This window comes from Mastacembelus armatus, chromosome 16 (assembly GCF_900324485.2).
Source record: "Mastacembelus armatus chromosome 16, fMasArm1.2, whole genome shotgun sequence".
In the NCBI taxonomy this organism is placed as follows: domain Eukaryota; kingdom Metazoa; phylum Chordata; class Actinopteri; order Synbranchiformes; family Mastacembelidae; genus Mastacembelus; species Mastacembelus armatus.
Window position 1 is genome coordinate 6806964 of NC_046648.1, and position 22628 is coordinate 6829591.

A 22628-nucleotide genomic window follows, 5' to 3' on the forward strand; every position below is an offset into this window, starting at 1 on the left:
ACATTGTTCTTTTTTTGTAATATAAATAAAATATTTGCACAGTCACGTTTTTCCAAAAATTGGACAAAGACTGAACTGTTGCTGTCAGCTTTGGACATTGTCAGACTCGCCTACTGTACACTGAGGCCCACAGTGTGCCGGGTGACCAGATTGTCTACACAGTGGGACATGGTGCACCAGGTACCTTTGAGTTAATGAACTACCACCTGCTCCATGTTAAATGTCACTGCAGACTCGTGCCGTTAGAAGACGATGAGTTCAGCAATTCTGCATCACCATCCCTGATTTTTTTTGCAGTTGCACAATAACATCAAATCCCAGCCAACAAGAATCCAAAATGAGATCAGAACTTTTTTTATCCTAAAATCTCCCTGCTTGATGGCCACAGGTAGTAAGGGTCTCCTTTCAATGATAATATACAAATCTACATAAACCTTGGTTGCTTTCCCTTTGTAATCAAATACACCCATACACACACACACACACACACATCTACACCCCAATTTCCTTTCCTTTCAGAGGAAACGAGTGCTCAGTAAAATACCCAGATCAGCCCTGATCAGTTTAATACAAGCAGACAGAGAAGGGATTGCCAGAGATGGAGACAAAACTATGTGGAAAGCATCAACTGTCTCTGGGCCATAACCCACAGGTTGAGAGGAAATAGAAACCAGCTGAAGTCAGGACTCGCCTGGTGAATCTGTTTTCTCAGTTCAGATCAAGTAGAAAGGAGACACACAGATGGATCAAGCTGGAGGGAGACCTCTGTTTATACAGTAGAGGGAGAATCTCAGAAAAAAAAAGTTCAAACCATTGAAGAAAGGCAATTAGTCTGATGTGATTTGGTTTCCTATTTACCAGTCTTGCTCATAGTCAGAAGGCATGTAGGAAAAAAAAAAAGTGTTGACAGCTCACTTCACAGAAAATGCACAGCTCATCTCTAAAAAATACACGTCTTCTCCATCTCTGGATTACAGAGTGAAACTGCAAAGCAAAAGAGAAGCACATCCCATCCTGTCCGCTGTACTAATGATTCACCCCTACTCCCCTAAATGAAATTGTCATGTTGGTTATAGTCAGAGGCAGTGACTTGTTTCATCAGGTTTATATTACTTCAAGACAGTATTTCAGAGAAAGCTAAAACCATCAGCATCAGACAGTTGTTAAAGACACAAGTGTGCTTTGGTCAGTTCAAATTTACCTTCTTACTTACCTAAAAAAAAATATTACCTTATTCTTATGACATTTTCCTTCATCTATCTGCTGCAAGAAAACCACACAGACACAGTATTTGTTTTCAGGATCCAAAAGACTTAATTAAAATTTAATGTTCTGACTTTTCTGACAGCAAACATTTGTTTCAACTCCGATAAAAATGATCTTCTTGAACTGATGTTAAAATGTGGAAATGATCAAATCGATTATGACATTTTCACAAGACAACTTTGACACCACACTCCTGGCTCCATGGCACTGTGCCATCCATTCACACTAAGGAGAAGGCAGGGAAGAGAAAGAGACTTGTTGAGGGAAGTCATTCTGGATGTAGAGCACACCATGTGATTAGCTTGTTATTCCCCTGGCTGTGTAGAGGAGGCCCATGCATCATGGGACTTACCTTACGATTCTCCCCCAGACACTGGGCTTGTTCCCTGGACTCAGAAAGCAGACAGGGCTGACGTAAATGTGCTCCCTGCTGCGTTATCACTGCGCCGCAACTCAGCACCCCAGAGTCTACAAGCGCGATTAATGTCTTTTCAGGTCCAACTCCTGCAAAAAATAATAACACATTGAAAAACAGCCTGTTTTTATAAGACACACTAATGCTTCATACATTTTGAGTAGACACTTCTTCTTATTGCTCTTCTATTGTGTATGAGCTTAAACACACAGTTCAGGCAGACATCCTGTTCGTGCTGACATCTGTGTGCTTTGGAGTAAATGTCACTTGGAGCAAGTTAAGGTAAAAACTCTTTGGCATCAAAGGCTCACCACACCCATTGACACTGTTTAACAATGTGTAGAAATTGAAACACTGTGTCCATTGTGACTCAGATGCCTTTGTGATGCATCTGGGTATCTTAACACTGCCCTGCTGGCGTAGTCAGTGCATATGTGCTCACCAGTGAGCTTGTAATGTGGATCTCTCTCCATCTCTAGCCCAGATTTTCTCTATTTTGCATATTCCAAATTTAGATGGAAATTTTCAATTAATTGTAAACCTTTTCCTCCTATTCAGTCTGGCAGGAGGAATGCAACACCTATCAGTCAGAATGAATCAGGAAACAGCACAGATGACCTGTGCTATTTTAGATATTAGAAGAGACAAGCCAGGCTGATCGAGTGGGGTCATTGTATGATCCTGCATTAGCTGAGGCCTGAAGCTCCTGAAACCACAGGCACAGCTCTACAGCCCATTGAGGAGCTCAGACAGCCTAATCAAAATCAAATCATCCTCTTTTTTTCATGCTCCCCTCCTAGCTTTTGCTCCTGAGAGGGACAATTACTATTAGAATGTGGAGGAAACATAGGGGTCCGGGCTCCTTGAGCAGCAGCACTAACAGCAGCCTAGTGTTTTAAAGTTGACTTTTATTGGATATCAGTACTGGAGGATAGTCCAAAGAAAATAGGCCTTATTCATTATTAGAGCCAGCTGTGGCTTTCCACATTGATGACTCAACTGTTTTTCTCCCCCCCAGCCCCCCCCATTCTTTTGCTTTTTTTCATGATGTGGTAAAGAAGGGTGGTGGGTGGTAAGCGTGAGGGTTTTTCTGTAAGAGAACTGAGCCAAGTTGACACCAAGCCCATATCCACTGGTGGTTGTTTGGATTATGGAGGGTGCTGTGGCCACAGTTGTGCCTGCTCACTGCTTTACTCAGCCTTGTTCGTGTGCTCACTGTGCCACGTGGATCCCCTGCACGTTTTTAATATCTCCACCTTTCTTTTTACTTTTTCCCCCAGTGCCGATAATAAAAACAGAACCCAATGATGAATATGATTCTCTGGGGACTTCAGGGTTGCCCATCCATTCGAAGCCCTACTACAGCCAGCCTAGGCTCACTCCCATCTTGCCTGTGGCTGATCCTGATGCCTGCTTGGTCGGTGGATACCCCTCCTGCCCGCCTCACCATGCTGCAATGCCATCAACGTCACCCGGCTCCAGTCCCACCCTGCATGACCTCTCCCCCGTGGCATACAGCAAATGCCTTCCCAACAGCCCTACCCATGCAGCACCACCAGGTTCCATGGTGCCCACCATCCAGGAGAGCCCGGGCCACCCAAACTTTGCTCACCCAGCATCACCAGACCACAACTCTTCCCTAGGGATGCTGCATTCTCAGGGCAGCCCCAACCACCTCAATAGCCCAGGACCCCATGGCTACCACCCTGTGTATGCCAACAGCAGCCCGTCGTCCTCCCCGGTATCCCACCCTTCCACTCCAAGTGGAACTGCAGAGAGCCCATTCGTTCAGGCCTACAGCCCCAGTCAGGCTCAGGCAGCAGCCAGCTCAGTCCAGACTGGAGGGAGCTCACCCAGCCTCCTACCTGAGGACGCCAGTCCCCCTTCAATGGCCATCACCGTCAAACAGGAGCCCCAGGAACTGGACCAGATGTACCTAGATGATGGTGAGTTGCCAGAAAAGATGTGCACAAATGCTTGGTGTGAAAGTTTACATCTGATAAGCATTTAGATGAAAGCTTCTCTTCATGCCAGAATTGGCTGTTTAAGTTGCACATTACATTTGTTCAACACCTTTTGCTTATCTGCAGGACCCCACATGGGGCTGCACCCTGCTGCAGATTTCAGCATTTCCTGATGAAATGGTGGCAGCAGATTTATGTCAACTTTGTTTAATTTTAGACTGGGCAGATTTGTTTGCTTTGGGTATAACGTGCGGTCCAGCTTATGTTGTCCAAGTGGCTGCTCTACTTTTAAAACAGTAAATTGCCTTGATGGGATTTTGAAACAATCTGTCAAAACATCAGAGCACTGAGGTCAGCCGGGGTGCAACAGAACAAAAACAGTGGCACACGCGTACCAAACCAAACTGTTGACACAACGACTAATGAAGGAAGCAAAACAATGGGTAGAGGTTTCCTGAACCGAACCATTCCCCCCCCCCCCCATATTTCTGGGAGGGAGTCAGCAGGCAGAGGCTTTGTTTTCCCGTCTTTTCCCCACGGAGTCAGCACCATGCAGTTGTCGTCATCAGGGGAGACTGTGGGGTCACTGGGATCCCTCTGGCAATGAAACCAGTCACACCCGAGAGACCATATGGTCGACTTTATTGCCTTGTGTCCATCTCACGTTGTGTCTCCCAGGTTACCAACCTGTTATCTGTGTTAGCAGAAGCTCCACTTGTTGTTATGATATATATTCATAAGACACATCAATGGCATTGTGCCAGTATAAAACGTTAAAGTCCCACAGCATCCTTATAGAGGAATATCACGCTTCCTGTTCAGTACACTGATGTAGTGTGTGTATGCTTGTGTACATGCATGAGTGTGCGCACACTTCACTCAACAGCTCTGGGAGTAGGGGGGTGATAGGCATGAGGGGACCAGGGGAGTTTGCTGTGGAACTGTAATTGAGCTGAAATGCAGTTGTCAGCATATCTGTCAGCTCTGATGAGTCCCATTAGTCCTCACTTCATAAACACAATACAGAGACAGGGGGTGTCTGTCTGTTATCAGCTCTATAAACTGATTTCCAACTTCTTTTGTTGTTTTTTTTCTTTTCTTGTTCTTTTTTTTTTTTAAATATTCTTTACTTGAAATATTCTTTTGTCTTCTTATATTGACTTCATAGCAGTGCAACATGGTCCAGAAATCAAATTTGAAATAATTTAAAATAATTTGAAAATCTTTCTCACATTTCTAATAGTTAGGGCCCACAGAAGCTTCCATTTCAGAATTAATTGAATAAAGTGAAACGGTAGCTTTAGTATGTGTTTTGCAATTAGTTTGGTGAGGAGTCCTTTTTCATCATTAGCATGAAGATACATCAGATGCATATAGCAGCGAAATCATGTTACCTTGTTTCTCTTCCCCCACTATTCCATCCACTGTCACTTTAGCAGACTCAATCTTCTTCCAGTCCAGGGGCCAAATGTATTCAGCCAGTGATTACAGTTGCATTAGGTGCACACAGGAATGTGTATTGATTTACCAAGGACAGTGAGGCAGCCCTTTGAGAAACCTCAATGTGCTGCCATTTTGCATCACCTAACGTCTGTGCAAGCATCTGTGGTGAGCTGAAGGAGTCCTGGTAAGTGTGTGGTGGTAACAGCATACTCCAAAGGCATCTGCTGCTCTCGGGCCCAGCCCTACCCCAAACCCCTCAAATGAGCCCTAAGCTAAAATAAATAACATCGGAAGGCTGCTTACAGATCGTCTCGCTTGCCATCCACACACATTACTGTCGTATGTTAGCGAGCTGAGCGCTCCATTAGAGAGGGAAGACAAGCGGATGACCTCACCACAGCAGCAGTGATTTAAATCCAGCCATGTAGAGTAGTGTTCCTCCCCAGCAATTGGGGGCTGGTGATTTGGAGTCTGCAGGAGCACACTTGATCTTCCCCATGAGTGGAGCGCCTCCCACGCTCGAACACTGAGGCCTCCGGCTCTCATCAGCCAAAGGAAATGTGTCTCTCTGGCCAGTCCCAGATTTTACTCAGCCCCTGAGAAATCACTTAACTTATCAACGGTGGGCTACTGTACTGCAAGAAGCTTGGTTAGTATGCAGGGAGTCTGAGATGTAAACCCCCTTGACTGCCATACACAGTCTCTATTGTAAAATCTGCTAAATTCTTCCCTCCGCAATGATAGAACCTTACTAACTACAGTGCAAGCCATAAGCTGGTGTCTTCTGGAAGGTTTTATGGGAAGAATCCAGTTGTCGAACAATTTCACAGTGTAGGAGGCTTTTTTTCCCCAATCAGTACCATGTTGGTTCTCATCTGCTTCAACCTCCCTACTCATACCTGAAAGTAAGGAGACAGATCAGCATAGGTCAGGAAATGGAAGCAAGAAGATGAAGAAACACACCTAACACTGCTGAAAGACTCTGCCTTGTTCAACTGTTGACTCGCTCTCGTAAACAACGCATGAAGGGGTTCACATAAAACCCAAATTTTCCGACATTTTAAGCTTAATCATGGCCTTACTATCTTTGCTTTACAAGGCACATAACTGTGAGCAAAACGCCAGACAAATGACATCAGTGTATATAACAATAGAATTTATGAAAAACACAGTCTGCAGCATTTACATTTGCTAATTAAGCCTAAAAAAAGAAATGCTGAAATGTCACGTCTGAAGGAGCAATTCTGGTGACATCATACCCACTTTTCTCTTAAACAACCACTTACACACTTCCATCTACGTACATACACACAAACACACATCATGTATCTGTGTTTGATCTAGACTTGGCTTTTTTACACTGTTTTGGAAAAGGTAATCCAAATTATGCACTGAGTAAACCCTTCTCATTTATACCGTAGGCATTTTGCAGTAGATGTATGTGTGTGTGGAGTAGGAGTAGCGTGCTGGCTGGGCTCGGCGTTTGGTCCTATGAGGCTGCTGCTGTGTGTCCTGTCTCATTAGCCACTGGTGTGATGAGTGATATGAAATGCAGCAGAATGCAGCATGTAGCACAGCAACTAGTGCTAATCAGAGGGCCAGATTTCTACCAGCTGCCTCCCTAGGAAACAGAGGGCCCTTATTCCCAATATAAGAAAAACACAGAGTGCAACACAGCCTCTGCCGATTTCTGACATTTGACATATGTGCTCTGATTGCACCATGTTACTGGGTACTTTTGTTTGTGATTGTTTCCTCTGCACAAGGTTTGTGCATTTGAACTTTTACCAGGCCTGTTTTCTCAAACTGAAAACAGAACTGTTGTTGGTCCTCCTTTCCCCCCCTTCTCTTCCTTCAGCAACAACAAAAAAACAGTTCTTAACTTTTCGGAGGATCTCCATCAACAGCTGATGCTTCTGAATGCAACTCCAGTCTTTCATCATGGAAACTTTTACACATGCTGGCAAGTTGCCCAGACCCCAGGACTCCGCAAAACCTCTAATGATGATTGAGAGCGCGTCCGCACCGTGCTGAAAACATGAAAACATGCTGAGTTGCTAACATTGGATGTGCCGCAAGGCTGGCTCTGGGATTAGAGTGGGGCAGAAGAGAGAGACGATTTGGAGGGGGGTGTTCATTAAATTGGAGGTTGGAGTGCCTAATGGGACTCACTAAAGCAGAGCTGCTCCTGTAACCTTAGACTGTATGTATTTGTGAGCATGTCTCTTACAGTTGGTAGTGTCAGCGTGATGTGGAAGCACTGTAAGAGCTAGTGACAGCCAGTGCTTTCACAACAGCACACCTCTGACCCTGTGGCCTTTTGGGAGCAGGTCAAGCCCCAGCTAATAGTGTACAAAAACAAAGGCTGTCTTGTGGTTAAGTGCAATGCCAAGAACATAGTCTCCTTTTAGACGTAGTGATATTGACGGGTACAAGAAGAAGGTGATGGCTTTTTTATTATTTATGACTACAAAGAGGATGTGGATTTTTTTTTTTGTTTTACTATTGTTGTTATTACTGCCTTCTCATATTCAGAATCCTGTTTTCCTGGCAGCCCTCAACATGGTAGGTTTAAGTAAAAGTTTTGGTTTGCTAAAGAAGTTTTATAGTCACAGGAAAAATTAATAGGTGGCTGCACTCTTGGATTGGCCTGTGAGGGCCACTGACTTCCTAAGCTATGGATCAACCACTGTACTTTTTGGATCAACAATACATTTGATTTAATCTCTTCTCATTAGGATCAAAAACCATTATTTTTACTGTGAACAGAGCAAGTATGGGTCTTATTACCCACAGTCAGATATTATAGAGTGTGTTCAGAAACAAATGTGGAGATCTGTTATATCTCTATATCAAAATGTTTATATATATATATATATATATATATATATATATATATAGACAACAGTCTGCTTAAACATAGCATTAATCTGTCATATAAAGCATGGAAGCTACAATGTAAGTGTAGTAACATAAATCAGACAATATGGTGGTGTCTTTGGAATAGATGATGAATACCTTTGCAACTGATTAGTCTGGATTACCAGACTCTGTTTTCTTTTACAACTCTTTTATCTCTGTCCCATTGGCTGAACATTAGAGCTTTTAGATCCCTGGTTGTGATCAGATTTTTGTTGCAACACATTATGAAAACCACTCAATTATAGACTAAGATTGCCTGCAGTTTAGCAAATCATTTGACCTAAGTGGTCACATATGATGGGGTCAAAGTATTAGCACTCTGATTTTCAGATTTTTGTAAAATCATTGGGAATATTATTAGTTTCAAGTGCAGCAAGATGAATCTGAAAGATTTCAATCTGTTCTTTAATGCAGTATGCTAGGTTCTATGCGTGTGTGTGCTCCCCAAACCCTGGCAGCTGGGTTAGAGGATCTGGTCTGGTTTCAGTCGCTCCGTCATAATATCCACAGTCACTGAGAAAGAATGTGTCTGCTGAAAACCTGTAGCTAGATTATCTAAACAAGTTGGGCTTCTTTTGTGTCTGGGATCTGATACACACACATATTTAGATGGAAGATTTGGGTTTTATGTTTCCCTTGCCATAATGTCAAAAATGACACAGATTTGCTGCTGTAAAGATTTGGGGCTTATTTTTTCTCATTATTCCAAACTTTTTAAAAAGTAGACACACACTTGTGACATCCCAGTTCCCTTATTTAATTGTTCCTAACTCCCCAATGCTTGTTTGACCTGGAAGTCATTCTAGTCCACCATCTTGGAGGATGTATATGTATATATGTATATGTGATGAGCAAGGCCTTTTTTAGTAGTAAACATATATTAAACCATCAGTAATCATTTCTATTCAGTCAAGTGAGCTGAAAATCTCTGTACAATATAGTTTTATGTGACATATTTTTATAATTTATGATGATTTATGATCCATTTCTATATCCTAATAAAATATTCAAATCGTAACCTGGACTATTGAAGAATACATTTATAAACATAATATCAGTAAATCCATTGCAAGCAGGGAAAAGATGAAAGTGAGGGGAACATGGATGCACAATTACTGCACAATACAGTATGTGCACTCTATCAAATTAAGATGTCTGCCATCGTGGCAAAATGGACTTGGCCAAAATATACAATGAAATGTAACAGAGTAAAGCCACAGGATACAGTATGTGCCTCCCTGTCTACGCACGTTTAAGTCTATTCATTAACACTAAAGTCCCTCAGTTCATCATACGTCATATGATTCTTATAGTTTTTCCTGACACAGCCGTTTAGGGGCTTGGTGAATGTGGCTCACATTCTGAGGTTTAGGAAACACGCGTCGAAAAGCCACTGAGCCACACGGATCACAGCGGGTCGGAACTCAGACAGGGCCTGTGGCTTGGCTGGGACCTTCCTGTGTATATCAGTGATAATGGAGCTACCACCCCACACCAGACACTCATTACTCAATCGTATTAAGACAAATATCAGTGTGGTTGACTGGTCTGACAGGATGTTAACTGAGTGCTGGTGAAGGCTGAATTGAACCTGTGATCCAATCTTTATCAGTGTTCTGTGCTTTCTTTCTGGTTGAAATCCTATTTTAAAGATCTGTTTTCAGCATATGTTAAAAGGTCTTTGTGGCATGACATTCTGTAATCTTTGCAGTTATTACACCATTTCTCCATTTACTCCTCTGTGGACACAACTGGTCATCCTGCGAACCACAAACACTGGACAGTCAAAGGAACCATAAATTTGCCCTGAATCTAGGATGTTTCCTCTGCACATTAAAGTTCTGTGCACATGGAAAACTCATACTGTCATAGTATATACTGTGTGGCCTAAAGACCAAACAAGGACAGCTGAATTGCTAAAAGGCTTTTTCTGACATTCTACAGGAAGATCAGAGGTTAGGATCAGCTTCTGGGCAGCAACCTGGAGCTCATAGGGCCATTCTCAAGGACACATCAGTAGTAAGACAGACATGGGATTCTCCATTTTAACATAATAACCACCCTGAGATGCTTTCCTCTAGCAGTTGCAGTGTTTTGGCTGGTATTTAGGAGATGTGAATACCTGTGGCATCAGTAAACAGGAGCAGGTCTCCATTCCAGACCACTTAATAACAGCTCCCCATCTGAAATCTGTTAGCTCAGTGAAATAGTATCCTGTAGCGACGGATGTCAACAGAGAAGTCAGATCCAGCCGAGAGAGATGGGGAAAGCCGTTGGGTTTTGCAACTCTTGGCAAAGTTTGCCATCTTCTCCATGTACAGATAGCCCAGAAAGCAGGGGGTGGGAGAAGTGCTCATTAAAAGGGAGGAGGGGGCATGAAGATGGAAAGAGAAAGGATGAAATAAAGATGCAGATTTAAACTTGGAAAGAGGGAGAATCCCACCACAGGTCTATAAACCAAATGTGATTCCTTTTTCAGTGTAACAATCTGTTGGTTAATCATTCTAACTACAGGCACGTAAACATCAAGTGGTAATGTTAAAATAATGCAAAGATTATAACCATATCACTATCAGTGCATCTCTCTCGGTGAAATATGGTTTCTTTTTTTTTTAGCATAGTATCTGTGGTCATAACTTGGGACAGCTGTAAGGGAATTTTAAGGATTTAAGATTTTGGGGTCAGGAGAATCTCATCATGTCTTCACATCCAGGAATATTCAGCGAGCATGAGAAGAAACAGGTCAGCCATAGAAATAAAGGAGACAGAGACAGACAGACTAAAAGAAAAAGAGGAAAATGTGAGATGGAAGAAAGTAGCATGCAATCTTGGTGATTTTCCCTGGCAGCTTTTCTCATTGCCTCCGTTCTTCACACGTGTACGTGTGCGCGCGCACACACACACACACGCGCACGCGCGCACACACGCACACACACACACACACACACACACACACACACGCTCCTTTAGCAGCTGTTAAAATCAAAACAGTGAAAGTCAAATAAAGAAAAACACCGCCGAAGTTAAAGATCACATTTTCTTCCTCTCCCACCAGTGGCTGCTTGCAGAGACTTACCCAGCAGTGGGTGAATGGGTTTACTTCAGGGGAGGGAACGATCATAACCACTGAACTGTAAATGTCCTACTGTTGACATATGACCCATGGCAGTTATAAACTTCAACGGGTCTCCCGACTCACTCAATTGTACTCAACTGAGCTCAGTTCCTCTCAAAACAACATACTAACAAATAGGGAAATCCTTTCACGCTCAGTAAGCCCTTTTCATATTGTGAGCCATTGTGAGATTAACTGATGATAGGATAGTGGTGCTACACAAACCTCTGAGTGAAGGGCTTTAGGTCACGACAGACCAAGATGCTTTTACCAAACTAGCTGCACTTTCCAACGTTTATGTATAATGAGCTTTTTAAATGAATTCAAGATAATAGTGTAACTAGGAAGACTTTATTTAACCACACGTCAAACCTCACACTTACATCCCTTTTACCATTTCAAAGAATTATGTAAAACACACAGCACATTAAAATTGCCCTTATATTAGCTATATTTATGTGTTTATTTATACATTTACTGTTTTGATTCGTGAGCGAACTTCATCTACTGACAATGCACAAGCAGGTTTAGCTAATCACTTACAAATGGTGTCTTACTAGAGACTAATACCTTTGAGTTTATGCCCTGTCTTTGTTTTCTTTTAGGCCCCTCAATTCATTCGTCTTTCTAGTACTAGATGTAGTAAAGTATGTAGTAAATCAGCCATGGCAAATCTGTAGGGAGTTTGAGTTGGAAAACTTGGCTCCTAAACACCCTGTCAATGAAAATTTCATGTACTGTATGTTTTAATTAAATCACTTAGATTTATGGTAAGATACATATCACGTTTTTGTTTCTGTTAAGTCATTGAGGTGTCAGCTCTGTTCCCTTAGCTCCAGCAACTGTTAAAGTGAAATAGCACGGACAGAGGTGATTACAAATATGGTTCCGTGATTTACAGGTTACAGAAAATGTTTCTGTCTCTGCTACTAGAGCTGGGAAAATAGCTGTCTCTTTGACTCTGAGACAGCCTATGCAGTCTCCAGGTGGTTAAAAGTTGGTCTGTCTATTAAAATCAAAGGGGGAGGTCGAGGGTGTTGCAAAGGAGATAAAATTTGCTCCTCACTGGTCTGCTTGAACAAGTTCACCATGTCTCCTTAAGCGACCTCCTCCTCTGTGTCTTTGAATCTCCACACGCACAAAATATTTAAAGTTTAGGGAGAGAGAGCAGATGAGAAAAAGAAGAAAGGAAGCATCTATGGCCCCTGGAGGCCTGGTTGGTCCTCACACACAACTCAACCAATTTAGTTTAGAACAACTGACCAACCAACTGAACAGCTTGCTAGCAGAGGACAGATAATAAAACAGACAGGTTAACCAAAGGCCATTGTGTGCAGCTAAATACTTGCATACATGCAGACTAAAAACAGGAAGGAGCCTCTCTGAGCCATTTATCTGTGGTAGATAATGAACAATAAAGCTCGCACTGATGTAAGCTTTTCTGGAAACAGAGAACACAATTTAGAAATAAATAAAAAAATCTGAAACCCCACGTTACGAATGACAGGCAACAGGTGATTTAAAGACACACAACAAAAACGCAGTTATAAATTGTACTGTATGTAGGTGCACAGCCAAATTTTCACTCAGACATCTCCAACCCACTAGAGTATGATTGTTTCAATATGCTCATATTCACCACAACTCTATGCCATTTTGAAAACCAGTGAAATCTCGAAACCGTCTGCATCGGTCTCAGCAGAACCATACGTTTCTAATTCTGAATCAATCACAGCGAGTTTATCAGATGGCTGAGTTATTCTACCATAAACCCACTGGTAATGAGCCATACTGCAACTTTTAATCTGTCTCCTTTCATATCTCAATCACAAAGATGTTTGTGTTTCATTCACGTTGGTGTATATTCAGGCTTTGGTGTTTGGTTTGTGCAGCTCAGCTTCACTAATTGTGTGAAAGTGAGCTTTTGATTTTTCCTCAGTCTATAAACATTTAAACTCTTTAGGTCTCACTTTAATATGTGTTTTTCATAAGTAGTTTGATTTAACTCCTTAAACTCAGCTGTGTGATTAAAGTAACTGAAAGCACCATTTAGGTGCAAAGCATTCAGGCATCTACACTACAATTCTTAACATCATCTTTATTGTCATCACACATTGCATTGTAAAAAAATATATACTGTGTATCAGTGAAATTAAATAGATTTTGTATAAATGCTAGCAATATTATGTAGAATTAATTTTGTTTTTTCCAACTGTTTAAACATCCAGTATATTATAGCCAACATTCAAAACACTCTTATGATATATTTAGATTTTGTTATCGTTTGCAAAGCAGTCTGGACCAACTACGTAACCATTTCAGAGAAGTCAGTGATGAGGGCACTGGAGAGCAGCTCCATCCATGTAAACACCTCCCCCTCATCCTCCCTTGGGACTGCCCTGAGCGAGCACACCCGCGGCCTCCTGGGCCCGTGAGGAAATGAGAGGAGGAGGAGGAGAGGGAAGTGGCAGGCTCCTAAAGAGAAAAAGAGCGAGGTGAGATAGGGAGAGGCACATCACACCACGCAAGATCAAAGACTAAGGTTATGCACAGCTGTGGCCAAAATAAGCACATCAGCAGCGCGGCTTTTCAGTAAGAGTCTTTAGAGTTCTAATTTTGAACACAGCCGTTTTACTGTTCTGGATCAAAACATTTCTAGTTAACGTTAATCTGGGGTAGGCACACACCTAAACTCTCCTGGGTCAGGTCAGTTCGTTTGGCAACATGTCCAGTTCATCTTACTTTGGAATGCCGTAACGTGTGTCCTCTGGACAGCGAGACTCACAGGTGGAGATCTCCACATGAGAATCAGAGAATATGTCAGTGTTACTTCTCAAAGCTGCTCTAGCTCTCTCATCCAACTGAGCATCTATCTAAAAACAGCAGCAGACATATTGATTGAAAATGTCTTCAGTGACATCAGAGCACTTACAGTTTACACTCCTTACATTACTTTCTCTCCAAAAGACAGATTGTAACGCTCCTCTTTTGACATCTCTGCTCAGGCTCCTGTTGAGGTGTTAAATCAAGTTTAATCTTGCTTCTGCTTTACAAATCCGCAATGACACAGAGTATTTCCTGATCTAATCAGCGTTTGCTTTCCAAATGGTTCTTTAAACCAAAACCAAAATAACACACACAAACCAACAAGTAAAGTCAGTGATGTTTCCTCCATGTATATACTCCTATCAAACAAGCAGATTGTGTATTTTAATGAAATTAGTTATCAGGGTTTCCAAATGGATTGTTGTCTAATAAAAAACAGTGCACATGCATTTTAATTACTGCACTGTTAGTAAAGTAACTGCTATTCGATCATAATAATAATAAAGATCTGATACTTTATGGGATTTGTTTAATCATTACTGCCTTGTCTTGATCTGATATGTAATAGCATCTTTTTATGAGCTTACCAACTACATTAAATTCTTTTTTAACAATGCAGAGGTGTTTGGGGAATTTTTACAGCCCTGAGTAAATCCGACAAGTCTCTCTCTCATGCTGCAGGTGTTATTCTGACAGATAAAGGTTAGGGCAGTAGACTCAATGTACCCTCAAAGGTGAACATGGGGCAAAGAAGCCAACAAATCACTCGCTGCTGCTGGTACAGCTTAATTACTGTGAACACAAATATTTCTACTAACTCCTCTCTTCTCTCTTATGGATTTTAGCATTTGACCAGGATGATGAGTCTCTTTTGAATAATGTAAAAATGTACACATTACTCTCTCTTTCCATGACTCCATGTCTACACCATAAACTTCATGGCATCATTGTTCACCTTAGCCGTGTGAGAAGGTAATTGGCTGTGGCCCATGGCACAGTGGTGTCTCCGCAGTACCACACAGCTGCTGCAGTGGTTGTAAAACCTCAACTCTCTTAGTATTTCAGATTTATTTTAAAACAAGCTCTCACTCCGAAGCCCTATCTTTTTTTTTTTTTTCTTGTCTCCATCTCCTCTGTCAGTTGTGGAGACTGAGTGGTTCCACATGGGAAAGCCCAGGGCTTAACACATCAGCGTAGCTGAGGGGACCATATATGCTGTCGGCACATATCATCACATCATTAGGCCCAAAGGGATCCCTGCGATGGATTAGTAGCTGTCTACCTGTGAGGCTTAAATGAATTTATGAAGCACTTTATCATGATGAAGAATTTGTGGAACACTTTGTCTCTTTTCATTTCTGTTTATCTGTAGGAATAATGAGTGTCTCCCTCTCTTTTGCTCATACTCTTTCAGTCACTCCATCTTTATTTCTCTGCACGTGTCCATTTATGCGTGTGTTCTGACCTTTGACCGTCTCCCTATTTTTGACGCTGCCAGTTAACAGCACAGGATAAGCAACGTTGTCCGAGCCTCTCCATCCAGCCGTTTGAGCCGTGTGTGGGAGGCAGCAAATTGTCCATTAAGTGTTTCTGCTGAGGCCGAGAGAAGATTTGATATAGTGGGGAAACAAAAGTAATATGTACCAGGAAATTCAATTGTCTCTCTCCAGCAAGTTTGAGCTTTAGTTTGGCTTCCCCACCAAATCAATTTCACATGAAAGCACAAGTTCAGATGCGGTTTAACTTTGGGTATGTCTTGCAGCCTTTTGTGCTCTGTGAGCACAGATTGACTCCAGTATGTGTCTGTGATTACATGAAAGAGCTGTTGTGACTCAGATGTACTTCCTCACAAGAGTCTGAATGCCACAATAGAAGGAAGCTACCTCCTTTTTCTCACAAACCTGACACTGGTACTACAGGAGGTACAAGCAGGCAAAGGAAACATCCCCCTTTTCTATAGTGCGGAGGTCCTTGACCCTAACACAGCTGCAGTTTACTCATGTAGTGAAAGTGAGAGAAGTTCAGGAAGGTGCCCTCCGCTCTTTCAGTATTATGAGACCCCAAATGGGAACAGAAGTCCCTGACAGGAAGCCTCCATTACAACCTTGAGTTCAGAGGTTGTGTTTTGGATAGTCAGCTGAGGGAAGCCAGGGGAAGGTGAAGTCACTCTCTGCCAGGTCATTGCCAGTCAGGCCTGGTCTGACTACAGGAGATCGAGTTACGACAGCAGGAACCTCCGAGCAGCTCTCAGGCCTCGAGGCCCTGCATCTTACCAGACCACAGGGCATCCTCTGTTCTCTGAGGAAGCTCGGTTGTTATCGAACCCCAATGCACAGTGCTCTCTTCTAACAATGCTAACTAAATCCCCAGTGCAGGTCAGGTTCACACTGAATTCTCAGAGTAGCCAAGTGAAGTCACAATGCCCATGCTTGGATTACTGAAAAGAAGGTGGTGAAATTACAGCACCATTATGTCTAATGTCAGGATTGAAAATACATATCTATGTCAATGTTTACAAGTCGGAATAGCCACAAAAAAGTGGAAATGTGAGCAGTGATTCTGGACTCAGATCCCTTGCAATTGAAATGCACTAAAGTAGACAAGACTGTACGTCGGCTTAAAAGACAGCTCTTTAATTCACATTTTCTTCAATCAGCATGGTTAAACTTTGAGCTGGCTGTTCCAAGACCCCATAGCTTTTGTGTCAACTCAAAATGACATAAATAAGACTGTGCTGTCACATCACAACTAATTAGCCTAATCAGTGCATAGAGCACAACTGTGGTATAACTGAAAATGACTAAAAACCTGAACCTCATAAATGTACAAACTAAACTAAAAAAGTATATATATTATCAGGCGATTTGTAGAGCTAGACTTAACATTAAACCATGTGGCCACAATCACTAATATGTGAGTGTTGTGTTTGCATTTGGTTTCCGTTGCCCTCATTGACAACATCAAAATCAATACATTTTCTTATGTATTCCAATATACTGGGGATATTAAAATGCAAACATGGTCTAGTGTCATTTTAACTTGTGCAAGTTAAGTCAGACTGACTCAGGTTGTGCTCAGACTGAAGTTAGCAAAGCCAAATGTATCATAGCATAAAAAAAAAAATAAAAAAAATCACTTATTTCAGTGACAGCACTGCATTGAGAGAGAGCTGTCAGACAAAAAAGTAAAACTTTTTCTGCAACCGTTGTTTAGCACACGATTGTCAAGACGGGGGCTACAGTAACTGTTGCCATGGTAACCTTCCAAAGTTGAAAAATCCTGGCCCATAAGTTTCATACACCACCTCAAACTTATGGATGTATTAGTCAAACTGGACCTTTGATGAGTCACACTGGTAGGACCTCACAAAGGAGCTAAATTGTGCATTTACTTTGTTCAGCACAGCTGGCATCACAGTAAACCACCGTCATATTTTTGCGTTTCTCCACACCTGCCTGAAACAGATCGCCCAGCCAACCAGCCCTAACTATGAGTCCTGACCAGTCCGGACTGTGGTTTACTGATTGCAATGGCACCACGGCTAATAAAGGATGTCAAACTAAGACTAGCAGGGCATGGGTTTTTTTCAGCAGGGGAATATCTGGAGCTCAGTTTTCCGCTGTTTTTGTTTATTCATGAGAGAGTGTCCTCCCAGTTACAGCTTTCCATTATTAACCTGGCCAACTGAAAAAAGGAAAAAAAAACAAAACAAGTTTCCAATGGAGTTGAGGGGGATGCCAAGCCAAAGAGCCCATTTATGGACATATCTGAAAGTAATAATGTTTCTTTGCATTATTATTCCATAACATAACATAGCATTCTTATTTATAGTTGAATATACAGTGCAGTTTGTGAAGGTGGAAATTAACAGCCTGACATGCTTAAATTTTTTTTTTTTTTTAATAAATAAATAAAAGAACTTAAACTAGTTTTACAAGGATCCGTGTGCAGAAGAGATCTTAGACCTCTGCCCATCCACATTTTGTGAGGGGTTGGATTTTAGAGCCAAATTCCGCTCTGAACAAAATGTTCCCCGGCATGTCTGACTGCCTTCCCCTGTGCTGCATACTTGTGGTTATCTAGTCACAACATGGAAGGTAAGACAGACTCAAAAATGAAGTGCTGTCACATGGGGGAGTTTGACTTAAAAGCAAAAGTAGATAATTTTCGTTAACTCCTTACCAACCCCACTGCTCCACACAAATTCAAAAATAATTAATTACTCTCATAACTCTGACGTCCTTTAAATGATCACTTTCAAAGCCAAAAAGTCAAAATGACTGAACCAAGATTACCTGGATAAAAGGTTTGTTTGCCTCATCTATTGTCATTTACAGATTTTTTTATTTTATTTCATTTTATTTTTTTTGGTACAATAGTAAAAAAAGAGACCAGTACAAACTAAAAAACACCTACCAAGGCAACAGTGTTTTTTTTTGTTTTTTTTTTTTACATCTAAAAAAACTGAACTAAATAAAACAGGATAAACTGTTGCATGTGTTTCTAATATTGCATGTGCTTAAAGGTTACTTCATTACTCCTACATGTGTTTATCCGCCTTTCAGGTTTCATTCTATAAAATTTCATTTCTCAGAAGTTGCTGCAACAAAATAGTAAAAACAGCTACTGCATTAAACAACTAAAAATAGCATCTTGGTGTTGTCTTGTGGTGTAACAGTTGGCCACATCCTGTTTCTGAGATTCTCACATTGTTGCATGCAATGTTTTACCTTTCTTCTTTCATTATCACTTGTTTCATCAGAATGGAACAAAATCGGGCAGGCCAATGGAAAATATTAGTTGATAAAGCGCAGTAAAATAGCACCACAGTTAATATGTGGGTGGAGGAGACGTCACGATTATTTTACAGTGACTGAAAAGAAGAAAAGAAGTCATTGCTTTCTCTGAGAGAAAAATGCTGGGTGCATTTGTTGGGCTTTCCCTTCCCTTGTACAAAATTACCTGCAGCTGTTTTAACACCTTGACTAACGGAAACAAGCAGCAACATTAAAACTTTATCATTTAATTTTTACATGTGCTTGTACTTCCTTTATGGCCTGTGGGGGCAGTGCTAAAAATAACCCTGGCATGTAAACTTCTGTTTAGCCCCGAGCAGAATAGAGTTGAAAACAGCAAGTGGTGTTGGCACAGGTTGGATTTTTCCAATGGGAGTTCCTCCTGTTTAGGGAGGTAAGTCCCAGCTGGGTGGGTACGTGTGTTTGACTGCATATAGAAGGCAGGGCATGCTATTATAGGTGTGTGGCCTACTTCTATAAAAAGTAGCCTACTATCTTTGACACCATTTTTTTTTTACATATTTATTTGTGTCCAAATCTGTTGTAACACATGTACATATTGCTGTGGTGTTTCTATACTATACTACATTTCCCATAGTTCACTTCAGCAGACATCAGTGTCAGTGATGTACAAGAAAAAGCAGTACCTATTCAATATGGCATTGGACAGATAATAATTCACAACATCGAAGTGGTCTCCATATTGTTTTCTCTCAGCAGTCACCAAACAGTATCTAGCGATAAACTGCAAACCCACTTTGAACCTCGGAGTGGGTGGACTTCCTGTTTCAGATGGTGGTTTCGCCAGACTCTCTCTCTCTCTGTCTACATCAGCCCACTTTATCATGGCAAGGCCTGTAACTGAGGAGCTTCTTGTCTGTGTTGAGGCACAGGGCCCAGGGTCCTTGCCATCTTCACAGTCATTTCCCTCTATTTTGCCAAAGAACACAGAGCAGATAAAGGCAGGGGACTGATGTGTGTCTACCCGACTGTGGGAAAGGCGCGGGCACAGGAACTAGTGCAGGAAAGACAAGACGATGAGTTAAAAAACATGAGTGTAGGGGGCTGATATGAGTTTTAAAGGCCAGTAATGACACAGATATGTTTGGATTGTGACTGTTGATATCCAGTGTTTTTCAGCTTGACCTTATCTATTCAGGAGAGTATTGCCAAAGAGTTATTGTGTTCAGTTAAAGTTGAATGTGTTCCGGATTAAGGAATGTCAATGCTACATGTGATCTGACATCATCAGAGCAAAAAAAAAAAAAAACTTGCAAAACTACATGATTTACATCTATGCTGTGACAGTCATTACACACTTTTTAACTGATCCCTCTTTCCCCAATATGTCCAGAGATTATGGCCGATGTTTTATTGCTACAGGTGTCCAGAGGAAACATGGGCAGAGCTTTATCCTTGACTTTACCTTATAAAGTCCCTATGTGACATGTAGTCACATGACAGTGTTTAAACTTGTGTACTCATGACAAAATTGTGGTGTTTGTGCTACGTGTGTTACCATGGGCTGTTATGGGTTAAAAAGGGATTTTGTTTTTTTACATCTATGAAGTTGAAAAACCTCTCTTTAAAAAATAAATGAAGCATCAAGACGGTGATATATTCTGACCTTTAGTCCCTAGAAAGAGTTAAACACCAAAAAAAGAAGACACCTAGTGAGCCTCGATCTCTCTGGGCCCCTACAGTTCTGGGGCCCTGAGGCAGTTCCACGCTTTGCCTGCTTGGCAGTATAGCCTACCACATACTTTGCCACTGTTACTTCTAGAGTACCTTTCTACAATAAATGTAATAGTGTTTTAATGATATGGATTGTTATTCAGTGTGATGGGTCAATAACGATCTCCAACTTCTCTTTTTTCCCCACAGTTAACGAGATCATCAGGAACGATCTCTCCAGCATTTCCGTGCACACTCATGCATAGATGTGCCGAAGTCTTCTGCAGCAGCACGCGCATGTGCGCACAAGCACACACACACACACACACACACACACACACACACACACACACACACACACACACACACACAGCAGCATCATGGACATAAAGAGGACAAAAAGAAGACAGAAAAACTAGACATCCAGATTATTTAAAAAAAAAGACACACACATTGGTGACCAGGATCTCCCACCTGACCACCAGCAGCACAAAGATTCGCTGCAGATTCACATTGACAATCACTGGCAAGCTCCGTTGGAATAAACAGATGAATGTTATATTTACAAAAAGGGAAGTGATATCAGGGGCAAAGTATACGACTACACTTGCCTTAATAATTCACAGCAGATGTTCTTTACTGGACCAAACAGCTCAATGAGACTGAATAACTCTTCTGTCGTTGGCAAATGACAATCTTTGTTTTGAGTGTGATCTCTATCTTAATGCATGGACAAGCTGGTGGGACAATAAGTGTCATGCTTCATCACATAGTTTATTTGTTCGTGTAGTCAGTCCATAACCAAATCAGTGCCTTACAGCAGTGATATTGACAGCAAACAACAGCAGCAGTCACACAAATGCAAACGGTTCATTGTAACCCAAAGTGGAAGTTTTTATATGAAATATTTGTATCATTTGAATGATTTGTTTACAGGGAAACAGAATAAAAGGCTGGAAGATATGTAGGGACTATGTGAATAGAGGAGAATTGTATTTTTTCTTGCTTCCTTATCATTATCTCATTGTTCATTTATACTGAATGTTATTGTATCATATTCTTTTGTATAAACATGTATTTGATAATATGTATGCCTTATGCTTCTATCATGCAGTTTCTCTATTTAGCGTTCCCATTTTCCATCAGTCTTCCCCTGAAATTATGTGTACTACCCTGCATAATGCTTTTCACCTTAGTGCCTGTTTTTTTAATCATCCTGCCGCGGTCTTCCAGTCCCCCATCCAGATCATGGCATCATGATGCACAGACAATCAGAGAAATATACAGTACATATCCTATGGGAAAAGTAGCTGGGCAGTAGCAGGGGCTTATAAACGCAGGTAGCAGAGTTCTTTTCCCCAGCTATGACATAGTTGTACAATGGTATGCTTACCTGCTGATTTTAAATAAGAATACTCGGACAATACATATTTGTCTGTTATTTTTTGCACTGCAGGTTTGCATGTAAATTGGCAGAGGGATAATCAGAGTATGCCATAAGCTGAGTTTTATTCTTCATCTGGGTGATTCCACTGAGGATTTGGCAGGACTGTTACTTCCAGCTGGCAATAATTGATCTGAGTAAACCAAAGGATTTTGTCTTTGGTGAAATTATTGTCCAGGTTTCATTTTTTTTTTTTTCTGTCTCAAACTTTTATCGTAGAAGATCCCCATACAAAAAAAAAAAACATTATGCACTTTATCATGGAAACAGAGCAGGTTTTTCTTGCTTCCAGACCAAATATTGTAGATTGATTTCCACTGTCGTGTCATCCAGTAAACATATCTTCACTGACTCTTCTTTCACACAGCTGCAGTCTTTTCCATGTTATTTGTCTTTTTGAGCATGTACACCATACTAATGTTGGGGATCACTTATCTGACAATAGCTTCCAATATAGCTTCCTAATACATTTGTGGACATATAGCATAAGCATGACTAAACTGTATGAATAAGGTTTCTATTTTGTGCCTTACTTTTTTTCTTGGCTACAAAATCGTTGCAACTCTATAATGCTTTTCTGTGTAGACACAAGGTGAAACATATTTCTCTTTAATATGAAATATTTATGAAAAAATGAAATGTGTTTTAAGTGCATTAATGTGTTCTCAACAATTAATTAATAAATGGCATAAAGGTGACCATACATAAATCTATGATTTTGGTGTTATTTGTATTTGAGCAAACACATTACTGAAATCACATT

At 41.2% G+C, this 22628-nt stretch overlaps 1 protein-coding gene across 2 annotated transcripts in view; it reads left to right on the forward strand.

The window, feature by feature from the left end:
- LOC113122785 (nuclear factor of activated T-cells, cytoplasmic 1-like) overlaps window positions 1-22280 on the forward strand; it is a 58297-nt gene extending 36017 nt beyond the window's left edge. For both annotated transcript variants that reach the window (XM_026294345.1, XM_026294347.1), the window contains exons 9-10: window positions 2962-3627; window positions 20632-22280. In XM_026294345.1, coding sequence (XP_026150130.1) covers window positions 2962-3627; window positions 20632-20687 — 722 coding nt within the window. In that variant the 3' untranslated portion in view covers window positions 20688-22280. The remainder of the gene's footprint in view (window positions 1-2961; window positions 3628-20631) is intronic.
- Window positions 22281-22628: the final 348 nt, after the last annotated feature.